This window comes from Ahaetulla prasina, chromosome 12 (assembly GCF_028640845.1).
Source record: "Ahaetulla prasina isolate Xishuangbanna chromosome 12, ASM2864084v1, whole genome shotgun sequence".
Classification (NCBI taxonomy): Eukaryota; Metazoa; Chordata; class Lepidosauria; order Squamata; family Colubridae; genus Ahaetulla; species Ahaetulla prasina.
Window position 1 is genome coordinate 21,861,218 of NC_080550.1, and position 13,154 is coordinate 21,874,371.

The following is a 13,154-nucleotide window of genomic DNA, read 5'->3' on the forward strand; positions in this document are numbered from 1 at the left end:
GCCACATGATCCAGTCAAAGTGGCGTCCAGCTGCCCTATAATGTCATTCCTCCTCTCTCGGACCAGGTGTGAGAATGTCCTTGGTTCCCAGGAGAAAGCCATTTGTTTTGGCTGCAAAACCCCATCTATCTCTAGTCCCCCCTCCCTCCTTATCCCTCAGCTCCAGTGTGACAACACTGAATCCTCAAAATGGCCTCAGTCAGGTCAGCTTCAGGGTTGACAGTACTAAAATTACTGCTGATGACATGAGCCAGTGTAGTGAGGCTGAATCGGGGCTCAATATAATCCACGAATGCTCCCACCAGTGCCGGCCTGTTATGAAATGTTGTACATAATTGGAATTGGAAAAACTAAACTTCCTGATTTAGATGGGTCGATTGTTTAGGAACTAAGCAAGCTGTTTCCTGAATTTGTTCTTACGTTTTGGATGTCTTAGAAGCAAATCTAAGAAGCGAAAACACTTTAAAGCAGCGCTTTTCAAATTTAAGAAATCTGGGCTTCAACTCAACCAACCAGCCTACTTTTTGCCGAAAATTGACATTTCCTTCTGGTTTTGTTTTTTTTTTTTGCCAAAAGCAGCCCATAGTGAACTATGGTTTGCTTAATGATCTCCACAAAAAAAAGTTGGTGAAATGAGATTGTGGGTCACCGTCATAAGTTAACAACCATGATGGGCAGGTTCCATTATGGCCATAAATCAAGGATTATCTATATATCATTAAAATCCTAGATGAGAATATGTGTACCTTAGGGTTAAATAGTGGGGTGCTTGGTGGTTTTCCTGCAAATGTTTAATTACCAAACTAGATAACATCAGCAGTGCTAGCCTGCAAGAAAACAACCAAGCTCAGAGAGCACCAAAGACCCCGCTGAAGCCGCCCCTCCTCCTCCTCCTCCTCCTCTCAAACCCCACTCCCTCCTAGCACTGATGATACTACCTACTTGAATAATGAAACGTCTTCACAAAAACAACCATATTTAGAGCTTCAAGATTCTGGTTACCATCTTTAAAGCGCTCCATGGCTTAGGGCCCGGGTACTTACGGGACCGCCTGCTGTTACCTCATGCCTCCCACCGACCCGTACGCTCACACAGAGAGGGTCTTCTCAGGGTGCCGTCCGCCAAACAATGTCGGCTGGCGGCCCCCAGGGGTAGGGCCTTCTCTGTTGGAGCCCCTACGCTTTGGAACGAACTTCCCCCTGGTTTACGCCAAGTGCCTGATCTTCGGACTTTTCGCCGTGAGCTGAAAACGCATTTATTTATTCAAGCGGGACTGGATTAAAAGTTTTATTAAATTTTAACCAGGGTTATTTATTAATTTTTTAGGGTTTTCAACTTTTTAAAGTCAGCCATTCTTCTAATATGCTTCGTTTTAAATTCTGTTTTGATTGTGTATATTGTGGGGTTTTAATTTTGGCTGTACACCGCCCTGAGTCCTTCGGGAGAAGGGCGGTATAAAAATCTAATAAAATAAAATAAATAAAAGAGAGCACCAAAGACCCCCACACACACTGTCTTATTCCTTTTTGCATAATTGAGGAGACCCAGTTTCCTTCAGTCTTCCTTCCTCTTTTCCTGATGCAAACAGTTGCAGCTGCCAAATTAAAAGAAGAACAAGAGTTCTTTTTTTTTTTAAAATAACTTTTTCCCCCCCTCTCGTTTGTCCTAGGAGATCAGGTAGAGTCCAACACTGCCACATCCGCTCTTCGACAGATGGAGACAGCATAAAATATTACCTGACCAATAACCTCACCTTTGACAGCATTTCTGACCTAATCCAGCATTACAAAGAAGCCCATTTACGTTGCGCGGAGTTTGAGCTGCGTTTGACTGACGCCGTCCCGAATCCAAAACCTCATGAATCTAAGAGGTACGTGGAGCCAAGAGGAAATTCCAGGGCGGGGTGAAATGCTATTTTTAATAACTGAAGCTGTCTGTGGGTCTTTGCTACGGTGGCTGATGGAGAATTTGATTTAAGACAACAAGGAAGTCAGCTGCACCAACCGCAGGGCTGAATTATGCCTTGACTATGCAGTTTAAACCTCAGGAGTCTGGAAAGAGCTGCAGACTTTCTGGGAACCAGTTGCTCTAAGATAATCCCTCGGTCAAGAGAGAACGGGGAAATGTTAAGTGAGCAGGATTCTCTTGCCTTACTTTCTCTCCTTTTCAAACCACAGGCTTTAGCCGTTTAGAATAGAATAGAATAGAATTTATTAGCCAAGTGTGATTGGACACACAAGGAATTTGTTTTGGTGCATATGCTCTCAGTGTACATAAAAGAAAAAGAAAAAAAATACCTTCATCAAAAGTACAACATTTACAACACAAATGATGGTCATAGGTTGCAATTTAACCCTTAATGATAGCAACCAAAAGTTACAGTCATACAGTCATAAGTGGAAAGAGATTGGTGATGACAACGATGAGAAGATTAATAGTAGTGTAGATTTAGTAAATAGTTTGACAGTGTTGAGGGAATTATTTGTTTAGCAGAGTGATGGCCTTCAGGAAAAAACTGTTCTTGTGTCTAGTTGTTCTGGTGTGCAGTGCTCTATAGCGTCGTTTTGATGGTAGGAGTTGAAACAGTTTATGTCCAGGATGTGAAGGATCTGTAAATATTTTCACGGCCCTCTTCTTGATTCGTGCAGTATACAGGTCCTCAATGGAAGGCAGGTTGGTAGCAATTATTTTTTCTGCAGTTCTAATTATCCTCTGAAGTCTGTGTCTTTCTTGTTGGGTTGCAGAACCGAACCAGACAGTTATAGAGGTGCAAATGACAGACTCAATAATTCCTCTGTAGAACTGGATCAGTAGCTCCTTGGGCAGTTTGAGCTTTCTGAGTTGGCGCAGATTTGTTGCAGTTTATCCAGCTTAACTTTTTGTTGTTCCTTTCTTGAGTTGGCTTTTGTCTCTTGAGAAAATTTGGAGAAATAGAGCTTGGTGGAGCCTCTTGGCATGGGCAAGTGAGCTGGAAGCCACAGTCTTGTCCGCCTGTCTGTCTCTTGTATGTGTGTGGTGTGTGAGGGAGAGATATAACATTTCAACACACTTTTGTCCTCTTATTGAAAGGAAGAGATGGGTAATTGTCCGGCTCTGAGGCACCTATTTCATCCTTTATATCAGTCCAAGGAGTGGCTGTTTGGAATGGAATGGTTTAGCGATCATGGGTGTCAAACTGGTGGCCTGTGGGCTGGATGCGTCACACGCAGTCCACGCCCACCCTAGCTCCACGAATGGGAAAAACGTTGCAAAATGTCACGTGATGGTAGCCTGACGCAGCAAGTTTGACACCTGTTGTGTCTGCGCCCCTCGAGCCGGCCATGCTGCCAGAAAGTGACTTGGAAAATGAGGGGGAAGGGCCGTCAGGACTTACCTCAGGAGCACCAGTTTCCCTGGCTCAGCTCCAGGAGCCAGAAGCAGGTCAGGTGGAAGAAGGCCTCCATCCCCTGACTCTTCCCCCCGCCCAGGCCACGCCTGCACACCCAGCTGACAGCAATCAGGCTTGGTTGAATCCTAGGTTTCCTAGGCAGGAGAGGAGGGAACAACAGAAGCAGGGGTGGGGCAGGCCTAGGAAGTGCTGAGCCATGGAGCCACACCCCACAGGATATAAAAGGCAGCCAGAGCTGCTGTGTCTCTTTGTAACAGGCAAATCCACTGATTGACTAGAGCTGAAGTTTGTGACTCACCAGCATTGTGGAAGATAATGAGGGCTCTTGGCAGACGCTGGCTCTTTTGCCGCCAGAGCTGATAGTGCTGGCTAATTAAGCCATCATTCGGACGGAGGCGGAGGAGGACAGAACAACACCTGTGGTTTAGATAGAGAAATGTTGTCTTAAGGCAGAAGATTACAGAATAACAGGGTTGGAAAGGACCTTGGAATAATTCAGATTCGGGTTAATGTCAGGGTTCCAAGTAACAACCCCAACAAAAGAAGACTCCAAGGCTTGAAGTTCCTCAAAGTTCCATTTTATTAGCGATGTCATATTGGCACATCTGGGAAAACCCGAATCTGAAAGTTTCCCACCCAGATGAATGTCCAAGTCCCTGTCCAGCACCAATATATCCATCACATGGTCCAATCAAGACACCGTCTCAACTAGAGATGCCTCCCAGTTCCAACCCGCCAGGTGCAGGGCAAGATGTCCTTGACTCTGAGCAAGGAATGTTATTATGACTACATATCATCCATGCTCTATGCAATCCCCTCTCCCAATTTTCCACAGTGGTAAATGTGGCAGGCCTGAAGGCCCAATGCAAAAGATGACTGCCAGACCTGACACCAACCCCCTGCTCAAGCAGGAGACCCTATACCATTCTGGACAAATGGCTGTCCAATCTCTTCTTAAAACCTCCAGTGATTGATGGAGTATCCACAACTTCTGGAGGCAAGCCATTCCACCGATCAATTGTTCTAACTCTCAGGAAATTTCTCCTTAGTTCTGATTGGTTCCGTCCTTGATTAGTTCCATCTATTACTTCTTGTCCTGCCTTCAGGAGAATAGGTTGTCCTCTTCTTTGTGACAGTCTTTCAGATATTGGAAGTCTGCTATCATGTCACCCCTGGTCCTCCTCTTTGTTAGAATAGACTAGGCACAGACTAGTGCCAAATATTTCATTTTTGGTTCCCCAAACCAGAATTAAACAGGCTACAAAATTACCTAAATTTTATAGCATATTTTGGGACTTGTAGGAATGAACCAGGCAATCTGGATACAGCTTTCTATCTCCCAGCCACTAGTTTAAATCTTTAACGGCTCCAGTCCTGAGATCAGTGGATCTAATTTTAGGAAAAAGATGGACATTCTGAAGCTCCCCATCCTTGTGCAAGTTATCTGCCCACAGCTTGGTTGGAGTCCTTAAGCGGATTCACAAGCCAATATCTTCCCAGAACTTAAATTCTAGCTAAATTCTAATAAAACATGGTTCAAAAGCAAACCAAAAAGGTTAGAATGGCAGTTGGAGCTTACATCATCCTATGCTTGTCTTCCTGCTAAATCAGAAAGTCTCTAAACTTGGCAACGGAAAGACTTGTGGACTTCAATTCCCTGAATTCCTCAGTCAGCCATACTGGCTGGGGAATTTCTGGGAGTTGAAGTCCAAAAGTCTTAAAATTGCCAAATTTGGAGACCCCTATACTAAATCAGACTATACGTCTGGATAATGAGGATAGACAGGATCTTCCAGGCTTGTGCTTCATTTGGTCCTCTCTTTAAAGCTGCGAATTAACTCTTACAGTTCTTCTGTCTACACCAGGAGTCAGCAACCTGTGGCTCTTGAGCCGCATGTGGCTCTTTCATCCCTTTGTTGCGGCTCCCTGTCACCGGTTGGTGCCACAATTTTGAGAGGACCTTCCGATTGTTGGGGGGGGGCTGTTTCTGGTCGGCTCCACAATTGATAGGGCTTTCAGTTACGACAGAAGAAAAAGGACGCCGCGGTAGGAGGAGACTCTATGGTGGGGAAAACGGACTTCCTATCAGCTCCAGAATTGAATGGGGGGCTTCCGGTTAGGACCTTTGTGACTCCCAGTGTTTTCTTTTCTGTGGGAAACGGGTCCAAATGGCTCTTTGAGTGTTAAAGTTGCCGATCCCTAGTCTACACCTTTGAAATTGGGTTTAAGTGGGGTAGGTTTTGGTGACGTTGTTTCTTTTCCTTCAATTAAGCTGGAATTGAACTGGTAGGAAAACCTTATCTTTGTACGAGCTCCCTACTTATATTTGACCTCTGGTTTATAAATCTAAAGGACTGGATTTAGACGGCAAGAAGGGAAAAACCCAACAGTATCAACATTCAAGAGTGACTTGTTGATTGCAGAGGGAAGGAATTCTGTCCCCCTTTTACCCTCTGGGGTCTGAAACTATATCTTCATGAGGTTAATTTTTTTGAAACCGGCAATCACCTTTTCCCCTTCTGTTAGTTGGTATTATAGCAACCTGAGTCGCGGGGAAGCAGAAGACATGCTGATGCGGATTCCAAGGGATGGAGCCTTCCTGATCAGAAAGAGAGATGAACTGGATTCCTATGCCATAACTTTCAGGTAAGATGAGACACATGGGATAATGATTACTGTGTTTCCCCGAAAATAAGACATCCCCTGATAATAAGCCCAATCGGGCTTTGGAGCGCATGCGTTAAAATAAGCCCTCCCTGAAAATATTTAAACGCATGGGCAGCTGATCTCTGCCTTTTCCTCTGGTTAGGGTTAGGGAGACAGAGCTGGAAATCAGGTAAGACGACAAGAGGAGCCCCGTCTTGCTCCACGCGCCCCAAAATAATAAGACCTCCCCAAAAATAAGGCCAAAGCGCTTATTTCAGGATTCAAAAAAATATAAGACAAGGTCTTGTTTTCAGGTAAACATGGTAGATAAATTTTCAGAGGGAGCCTTCTTGACTTTGTTAGATTAATCAGAGGACAATAGTGTCATGTTTCATGGGATCTTGAGTTTCATGGGTTCTTAAATGTTCTTTAATCAGCCCTCAAAGTTGCAGAGGTGGGTAAAGGCTGAGTCAAACTGGAAGACACGATCAAACTGCTGGCAGTCAGCAGAATCAGCCTGCAATACTGCATTCTAACCACTGCGCCATCATATGTCAAGTCCTTCTGTTTTCACCTAGTTCAGTCGAATCCTGTGAAGATGGAACCTGAGAAATATGACTACTGTATTTTTTGGAGTATAAGACTCACCTTAGTTTTGGGGGAGAAAAATAAGAAAAAAGCTGATTGGCAGGTGAATTGGCCTCCCGGAATACTCCCAATCAGCTGTTCCCAGAGATGAATTTTAGCAACAGGTTCCTTGGTTGTGAGCTCTGTGCCTTGCTTTTTTTTTGCCTTTTTTCCTGCCTCTGAAACTCTGTTTCAGAAAAAAAACTGTTTCTGCCTCTGAAAGCCTCCGAAACAGATCTTCAGAAAGAAAGCCACTGAAACACTGTTTGGGGGCTTCTTTTCTGAAGCTCCGTTTGGGGGCTTTTTTTCTGAAGCTCTGTTTGGGGGCTTTTTTTCTGAAGCTCTGTTTGGGGGCTTCTTTTTTGAAGCTCCGTTTGGGGGCTTCTTTTCTGATGCTTTTTTCAGTCTCTGAAACCTCCGGTTGAGAAGCTGGGCGGGGCTACATTCGGAATATAAGACGTATCCAGATTTTCACCCGCTTTTTTGGGGGGGAAATGGTGTGTCTTATACTTCGAAAAATATGGTAATTATTACTCATTATCCAGGTTGTCCCAACTGCCAGTAGGAAAAGAATAAGGATGAACCCTAATATCTAGTGTGGTAGAAAAGGGTTTGGAGGCTGAGTGTACAGCCAGGAGAATGGAAACATTTTCGGACAAGAAGATCTTATAATGGCCTGTGAGAATGACCTTGGGGGACGGAGGAAGATTCTTAACCTAGACAACTGTCGCGCAAATGGTGTCTCAGCCCACAGAAGGAAAAAAGACATCAGATGTCTCAGAAGGGGCCATCTGTAGTTTTCCGGAAAGTAAAGAGAAGGTCTTTCAGACTTTCAAGATTCTGTTAACGTAACCTTACAATAAGGATAGTGTTGGTACTCATGGTTGTGCTTGTCTACCTCAAAGGGTCAACAGATCCTCCAATGCTCCCTTTGCAAATATTGCATGCCTCTTCTCCTGTGCATGCCAGGAAATGGAGCCATTTATAGATAATCAAACATCTCTGTTTGCAAAAGCTCAGCTAAACAGAAAGCCCGTTTGGTCTAGTGGTGAAGGCACCAGGCTAGAAAGCAGGAGACTGTGAGTTCAAGTCCTGCCTTGGCTGTGAAAGTCTGTTGGTTGACTTTAGGCCAATCACCAGGAGACAGTGAGTTCTAGTCCTGCCTTAACCATGAAAGTCAGCTGGGCAACTTTGAGCCAGTTCCTCTCTCCCACCCTCTCACCCTCTCTCTCCCTCTCTCTCTCTCCACCTCTCTCTCTCCCTCCCTCTCTCTCTCTTTCTCCATCTCTCTCTCTCCCTCCCTCTCTCTCTTCCTTCCTCCCTCCCTCTCCCTCCCTATCTCTCTCCACCTCTCTTTCCCTCCCTCTCTCTCCACCTCTCTCTCCTTCCCTTTATCCCTCCCTCTCTCTCTCCTCCCTCTCCCTCTCTTGCTCCCCCCTCTCTCTCCCTCCCTCTCTCCCTCCCTCTCCCTTCCTCCCTCGCTCTCCCTTCCTCCCTCACTCTCCTTCCTCTCCTCTCTCCTCCTCTCTCTCTCCACCTCTCTCTCTCCCTCGCCTCTCTCTCCTCCTCCCTCTCCTCCCTCTCTCCCTTCCTCCCTCCTTCTCTCCCTCCCTCCCTCTCCCTCTCTCTCTCTCCCTCCCTCCCTCTCTCCCTCCCTCCCTCTCCCTCCCTCTCTCTCCCTCTCTCTCAGCACAACCCATCACACAGAATTGTAGTAGGGAAAACGGAAGGAGGAAGACGTGTTTGGAGCTTCTCTGCCTTGAGTTCCTTGTAAAAAAATAATAAAGGGCGGGGTATAAATTAATTAAATAAATAATCTGGAATTCTGAGGGCGGTTCCTGCTCACGGATTAGATTGTTTTTAAAAAGGTCCATTCCTCATTTCTTCTGCAGAGCGGAGGGGAAAGTGAAGCATTGTCGAATTAAACAAGAAGGCCGTCTCTTTGTCTTGGGAACCTCTGCTTACTTTGAGAGTTTAGTGGAGCTGGTGAACTACTATGAGAAGCACCCGCTGTACAGGAAGATGAGGCTGCGATATCCAGTGACCGAGGAACTTCTGGAGCGTTACAGCATGGTAGGTCCTTCTTTTTTAAGAAGAGTGCTAAAATCCACTTATGGAAGCCTAGTATGGGTCATACTGTAACTTTGAAGAACCGTTGGAGAAGACGCAATGGAGGGAAACCAATCAAGGAGACAACCAACCTGGAACTAAGGAGAAGTTTCCTGACAGAACAATTAACCAATGGAATGGATTGCCTTCAGAACAGGTTCTGACAGATTCTGGAGAACCGGTTGCGGAAATTTTGAGTAGTTCGGAGAACCAGTAAATACCACCTCTGGCTGGCCCCAGAGTGTGGTGGGAATGGAGATTTTGCAGTACCCCTGCCACGCCCACCAAGCCACGTCCACAGAACCGGTAGTAAAAAAAATTGAATTCCACCATTGCTTCAGAAGATACGTAAGGGCTCTATCATAGGAGGTTTTTAAGAAGAGATTGGACAACCATCTGTCTGGAATGGTATAGGATCTCCTGCTCGAGGAGAGGGTTGGACTAGAAGACCTCCAAGGTCCCTTCCAACTCTGTTATTCTGTTCTGTTATTTACATGTGGGTGTTTTCCCTTCGCCTCTGATTCTATTTGAGTCAGTGTTAATTCTTGACAACTACCGTATATACTCGAGTATAAGCCGAGTTTTTCAGCACGTTTTTTGTGCTGAAAAGCGCCCCCTCGGCTTATACTCGAGTCCACGTCTCGATGTACTTCGGGAACCCCGTACAGGAGACGCCAAAGAGGCGGCGAGATCGTCCGGCGGGATTTGCCCAAGGCTGAGCAGTTCGCCGCGCGGACCTGAGCCAAGCCGGTCCCAGTCCAGCCGAACGGTGAAAGCGACATGCCGAGTGCCGCTCCGCTTTCACCGTTCGGCTGGACTGGGACCGGCTTGGCTCGGGTCCGCAGTAACTCGCCAGGCTGTGCCGAAGAAACCATTTAAAAGCCCCGCCAGGCTTTCTTCTTCTCCGTGCTTCAGTAGTTGGGCTTTTAAATGGTTTCTTCGTGGCACAGCCTGGCGGAGTTACCGCGGACCCGAGCCAAGCCGGTCCCGGTCCAGCCGAACGGTGAAAGCGAGCGGTCCGCAGTAACTCCCGCCAGGCTGTGCCGCCAAGAAACCATTTAAAAGCCCCGCCAGGGCTTTCTTCTTCTCCGTGCTTCAGAAGTTGGGCTTTTAAATGGTTTCTTCGTGGCACAGCCTGGCGGAGTTACTGCGGACCCGAGCCAAGCCGGTCCCGTCCAGCCGAACGGTGAAAGCGAGCGGGTCCGCAGTAACTCCCGCCAGGCTGTGCCATGAAGAAACCATTTAAAAGCCCAACTTCTGAAGCACGGAGGAGAAGAAAGAAAGCCTGGCGGGCTTTTAAATGGTTTCTTCATGCACAGCCTGGCGGGAGTTACTGCGGACCCGCCTCCACTTTCACCGCTCGGCTGGACCGGGACCGCTTGGCTGGTCCGCAGTAACTCCCGCCAGGCTGTGCCACGAAGAAACCATTTAAAAGCCCAACTTCTGAAGCACGGAGGAGAAGAAAGAAAGCCTGGCGGGCTTTTAAATGGTTTCTTCATGCACAGCCTGGCGGAGTTACTGCGGACCCGAGCCAAGCCGGTCCCAGTCCAGCGAGCGGTGAAAGTGGGCGGGTCGCGTAACTCGCCAGGCTGTGCCGAAGAAACCATTTAAAAGCCCCGCCAGGGCTTTCTTTCTTCTCCCTCCGTGCTTCAGAAGTTGGGCTTTTAAATGGTTTCTTCGTGGCACAGCCTGGCGGGAGTTACTGCGACCCGCCCGCTTTCACCGCTCGCTGGACCGGGACCGCTTGGCTCGGGTCCGCAGTAACTCCCGCCAGGCTGTGCCGCCAAGAAACCATTTAAAAGCCCCGCCAGGGTTTTCTTTCTTCTCCGTGCTTCAGAAGTTGGGCTTTTAAATGGTTTCTTCGTGGCACAGCCTGGCGGAGTTACTGCGACCCGAGCTGCCGGTCCCGTCCAGCCGAACGGTGAAAGCGAGCGGGTCCGCAGTAACTCCGCCAGGCTGTGCCATGAAGAAACCATTTAAAAGCCCAACTTGAAGCACGGAGGAGAAGAAAGAAAGCCTGGCGGGCTTTTAAATGGTTTCTTCGCGCACAGCCTGGCGGAGTTACTGCGACCCGCCCACTTTCACCGCTCGCTGGACCGACCGGCTTGGCTGGTCCGCAGTAACTCCCGCCAGGCTGTGCCACGAAGAAACCATTTAAAAGCCCAACTTCTGAAGCACGGAGGAGAAGAGCAGCCTGGCGGGCTTTTAAATGGTTTCTTCGCGCACAGCCTGGCGGGAGTTACTGCGACCCGAGCTGCCGGTCCCAGTCCAGCCGAACGGTGAAAGTGGGCGGGTCGCAGTAACTCGCCAGGCTGTGCAGCGAAGAAACCATTTAAAAGCCCCGCCAGGGCTTTCTTCTTCCTCCGTGCTTCAGAAGTTGGGCTTTTAAATGGTTTCTTCGTGGCACAGCCTGGCGGGAGTTACCGCGACCGCCCGCCACTGCTCGCTGGACCGGGACCGCTTGGCTCGGGTCCGCAGTAACTCCCGCCAGGCTGTGCCGCCAAGAAACCATTTAAAAGCCCCGCCAGGGCTTTCTTCTCCTCCGTGCTTCAGAAGTTGGGCTTTTAAATGGTTTCTTCGTGGCACAGCCTGGCGGGAGTTACTGCGACCCGAGCCAAGCCGGTCGGTCCAGCCGAACGGTGAAAGCGAGCGGGTCCGCAGTAACTCCGCCAGGCTGTGCCATGAAGAAACCATTTAAAAGCCCAACTTCAGCACGGAGGAGAAGAAAGAAAGCCTGGCGGGCTTTTAAATGGTTTCTTCTGCACAGCCTGGCGGAGTTACTGCGACCCGCCCACTTTCACCGTTCGCTGACCGACCGCTTGGCTGGTCCGCAGTAACTCCGCCAGGCTGTGCCACGAAGAAACCATTTAAAAGCCCAACTTCTGAAGCACGGAGGAGAAGAGAAAGCCTGGCGGGCTTTTAAATGGTTTCTTCGCGGCACAGCCTGGCGGGAGTTACTGCGACCCGAGCCAAGCCGGTCCCAGTCCAGCCGAACGGTGAAAGTGGGCGGGTCCGCGTAACTCCGCCAGGCTGTGCCGCGAAGAAACCATTTAAAAGCCCCGCCAGGGCTTTCTTTCTTCTCCCTCCGTGCTTCAGAAGTTGGGCTTTTAAATGGTTTCTTCGTGGCACAGCCTGGCGGGAGTTACTGCGGACCCGCTCCGCTTTCACCGTTCGGCTGACCGGGACCGGCTTGGCTGGTCCGCAGTAACTCCCGCCAGGCTGTGCCACGAAGAAACCATTTAAAAGCCCAACTTGAAGCACGGAGGAGAAGAGAAAGCCTGGCGGGCTTTTAAATGGTTTCTTCGCGCACAGCCTGGCGGGAGTTACTGCGACCCGAGCTGCCGGTCCCGGTCCAGCGAGCGGTGAAAGCGGAGCGGCGCCGCATGTCGCCTTCACCGCTCGGCTGGACCGACCGCTTGGCTCGGGTCGCAGTAACTCGCCAGGCTGTGCCACGAAGAAACCATTTAAAAGCCCAACTTCTGAAGCACGGAGGAGAAGAGAAAGCCTGGCGGGCTTTTAAATGGTTTCTTCGCTGCACAGCCTGGCGGAGTTACCGCGACCCGAGCTGCCGGTCCCGGTCCAGCCGACGGTGAAAGCGGAGCGGCGCCGCATGTCGCCTTCACCGCTCGCTGGACCGGGACCGCTTGGCTCGGGTCCGCAGTAACTCCGCCAGGCTGTGCCACGAAGAAACCATTTAAAAGCCCAACTTCTGAAGCACGGAGGAGAAGAAAGAAAGCCTGGCGGGCTTTTAAATGGTTTCTTCATGCACAGCCTGGCGGAGTTACTGCGACCCGAGCCAAGCCGGTCCCGGTCCAGCGAGCGGTGAAAGCGGAGCGGCGCTCGGCATGTCGCTTTCACCGTTCGGCTGGACTGGGACCGGCTTGGCTCGGGTCCCCGCGGCGGGGCGGGGGAGCCGACTTTGGCCCTTTAGCAAGGAGGAAGGTGGGAGGGAAGCGGAGCTGCCGGCTGTGGCGCTCCGCTCGGAGCCGCCGCCGCCTGGAAGAGGGAGGAGGTGACCTTCACGCGCGGAGAGGGTGGGGGATGGGGGGGTTGAGGGGCGTGCAAGAGGAGCGAGCGTGGAGGAAGAGGAGGAGGCGACGGCCCCGCCGGGACAGCGCGGCTTCTAAGACCAGCCCACGCTCCGAAGAGGGAAAGGGAGCGAGTGGGTGGGTGGCTGGGACGAGACCCCCACCACAAACACACACACAGCCGGTCGGACGGCGCGGTTCCTTTCTCTACTCTCTCTCGCTCTGCGTCAAGGCGCTGGAAGGGGGCGGAGAGCGCGAAACAGCAGCAGGAGCAGCCGGCGCTCGCCTTCGCTTCCTCCTCCTCCTCCTCCTTTCGTGGCGGGCTGCTTCCAAGTCTGGAAATCTGTTTTGGGAAG

The 13,154-nt window shown here is 49.8% G+C and overlaps 1 protein-coding gene across 1 annotated transcript in view; it reads left to right on the plus strand.

Annotated features, from left to right (window-relative positions):
- PLCG2 (phospholipase C gamma 2) overlaps nucleotides 1-13,154 on the plus strand; it is a 116,284-nt gene that overhangs the window by 71,545 nt on the left and 31,585 nt on the right. Inside the window, exons 18-20 of the mRNA XM_058155470.1 lie at nucleotides 1,670-1,870; nucleotides 5,915-6,034; nucleotides 8,554-8,734. Coding sequence (XP_058011453.1) covers nucleotides 1,670-1,870; nucleotides 5,915-6,034; nucleotides 8,554-8,734 — 502 coding nt within the window. The remainder of the gene's footprint in view (nucleotides 1-1,669; nucleotides 1,871-5,914; nucleotides 6,035-8,553; nucleotides 8,735-13,154) is intronic.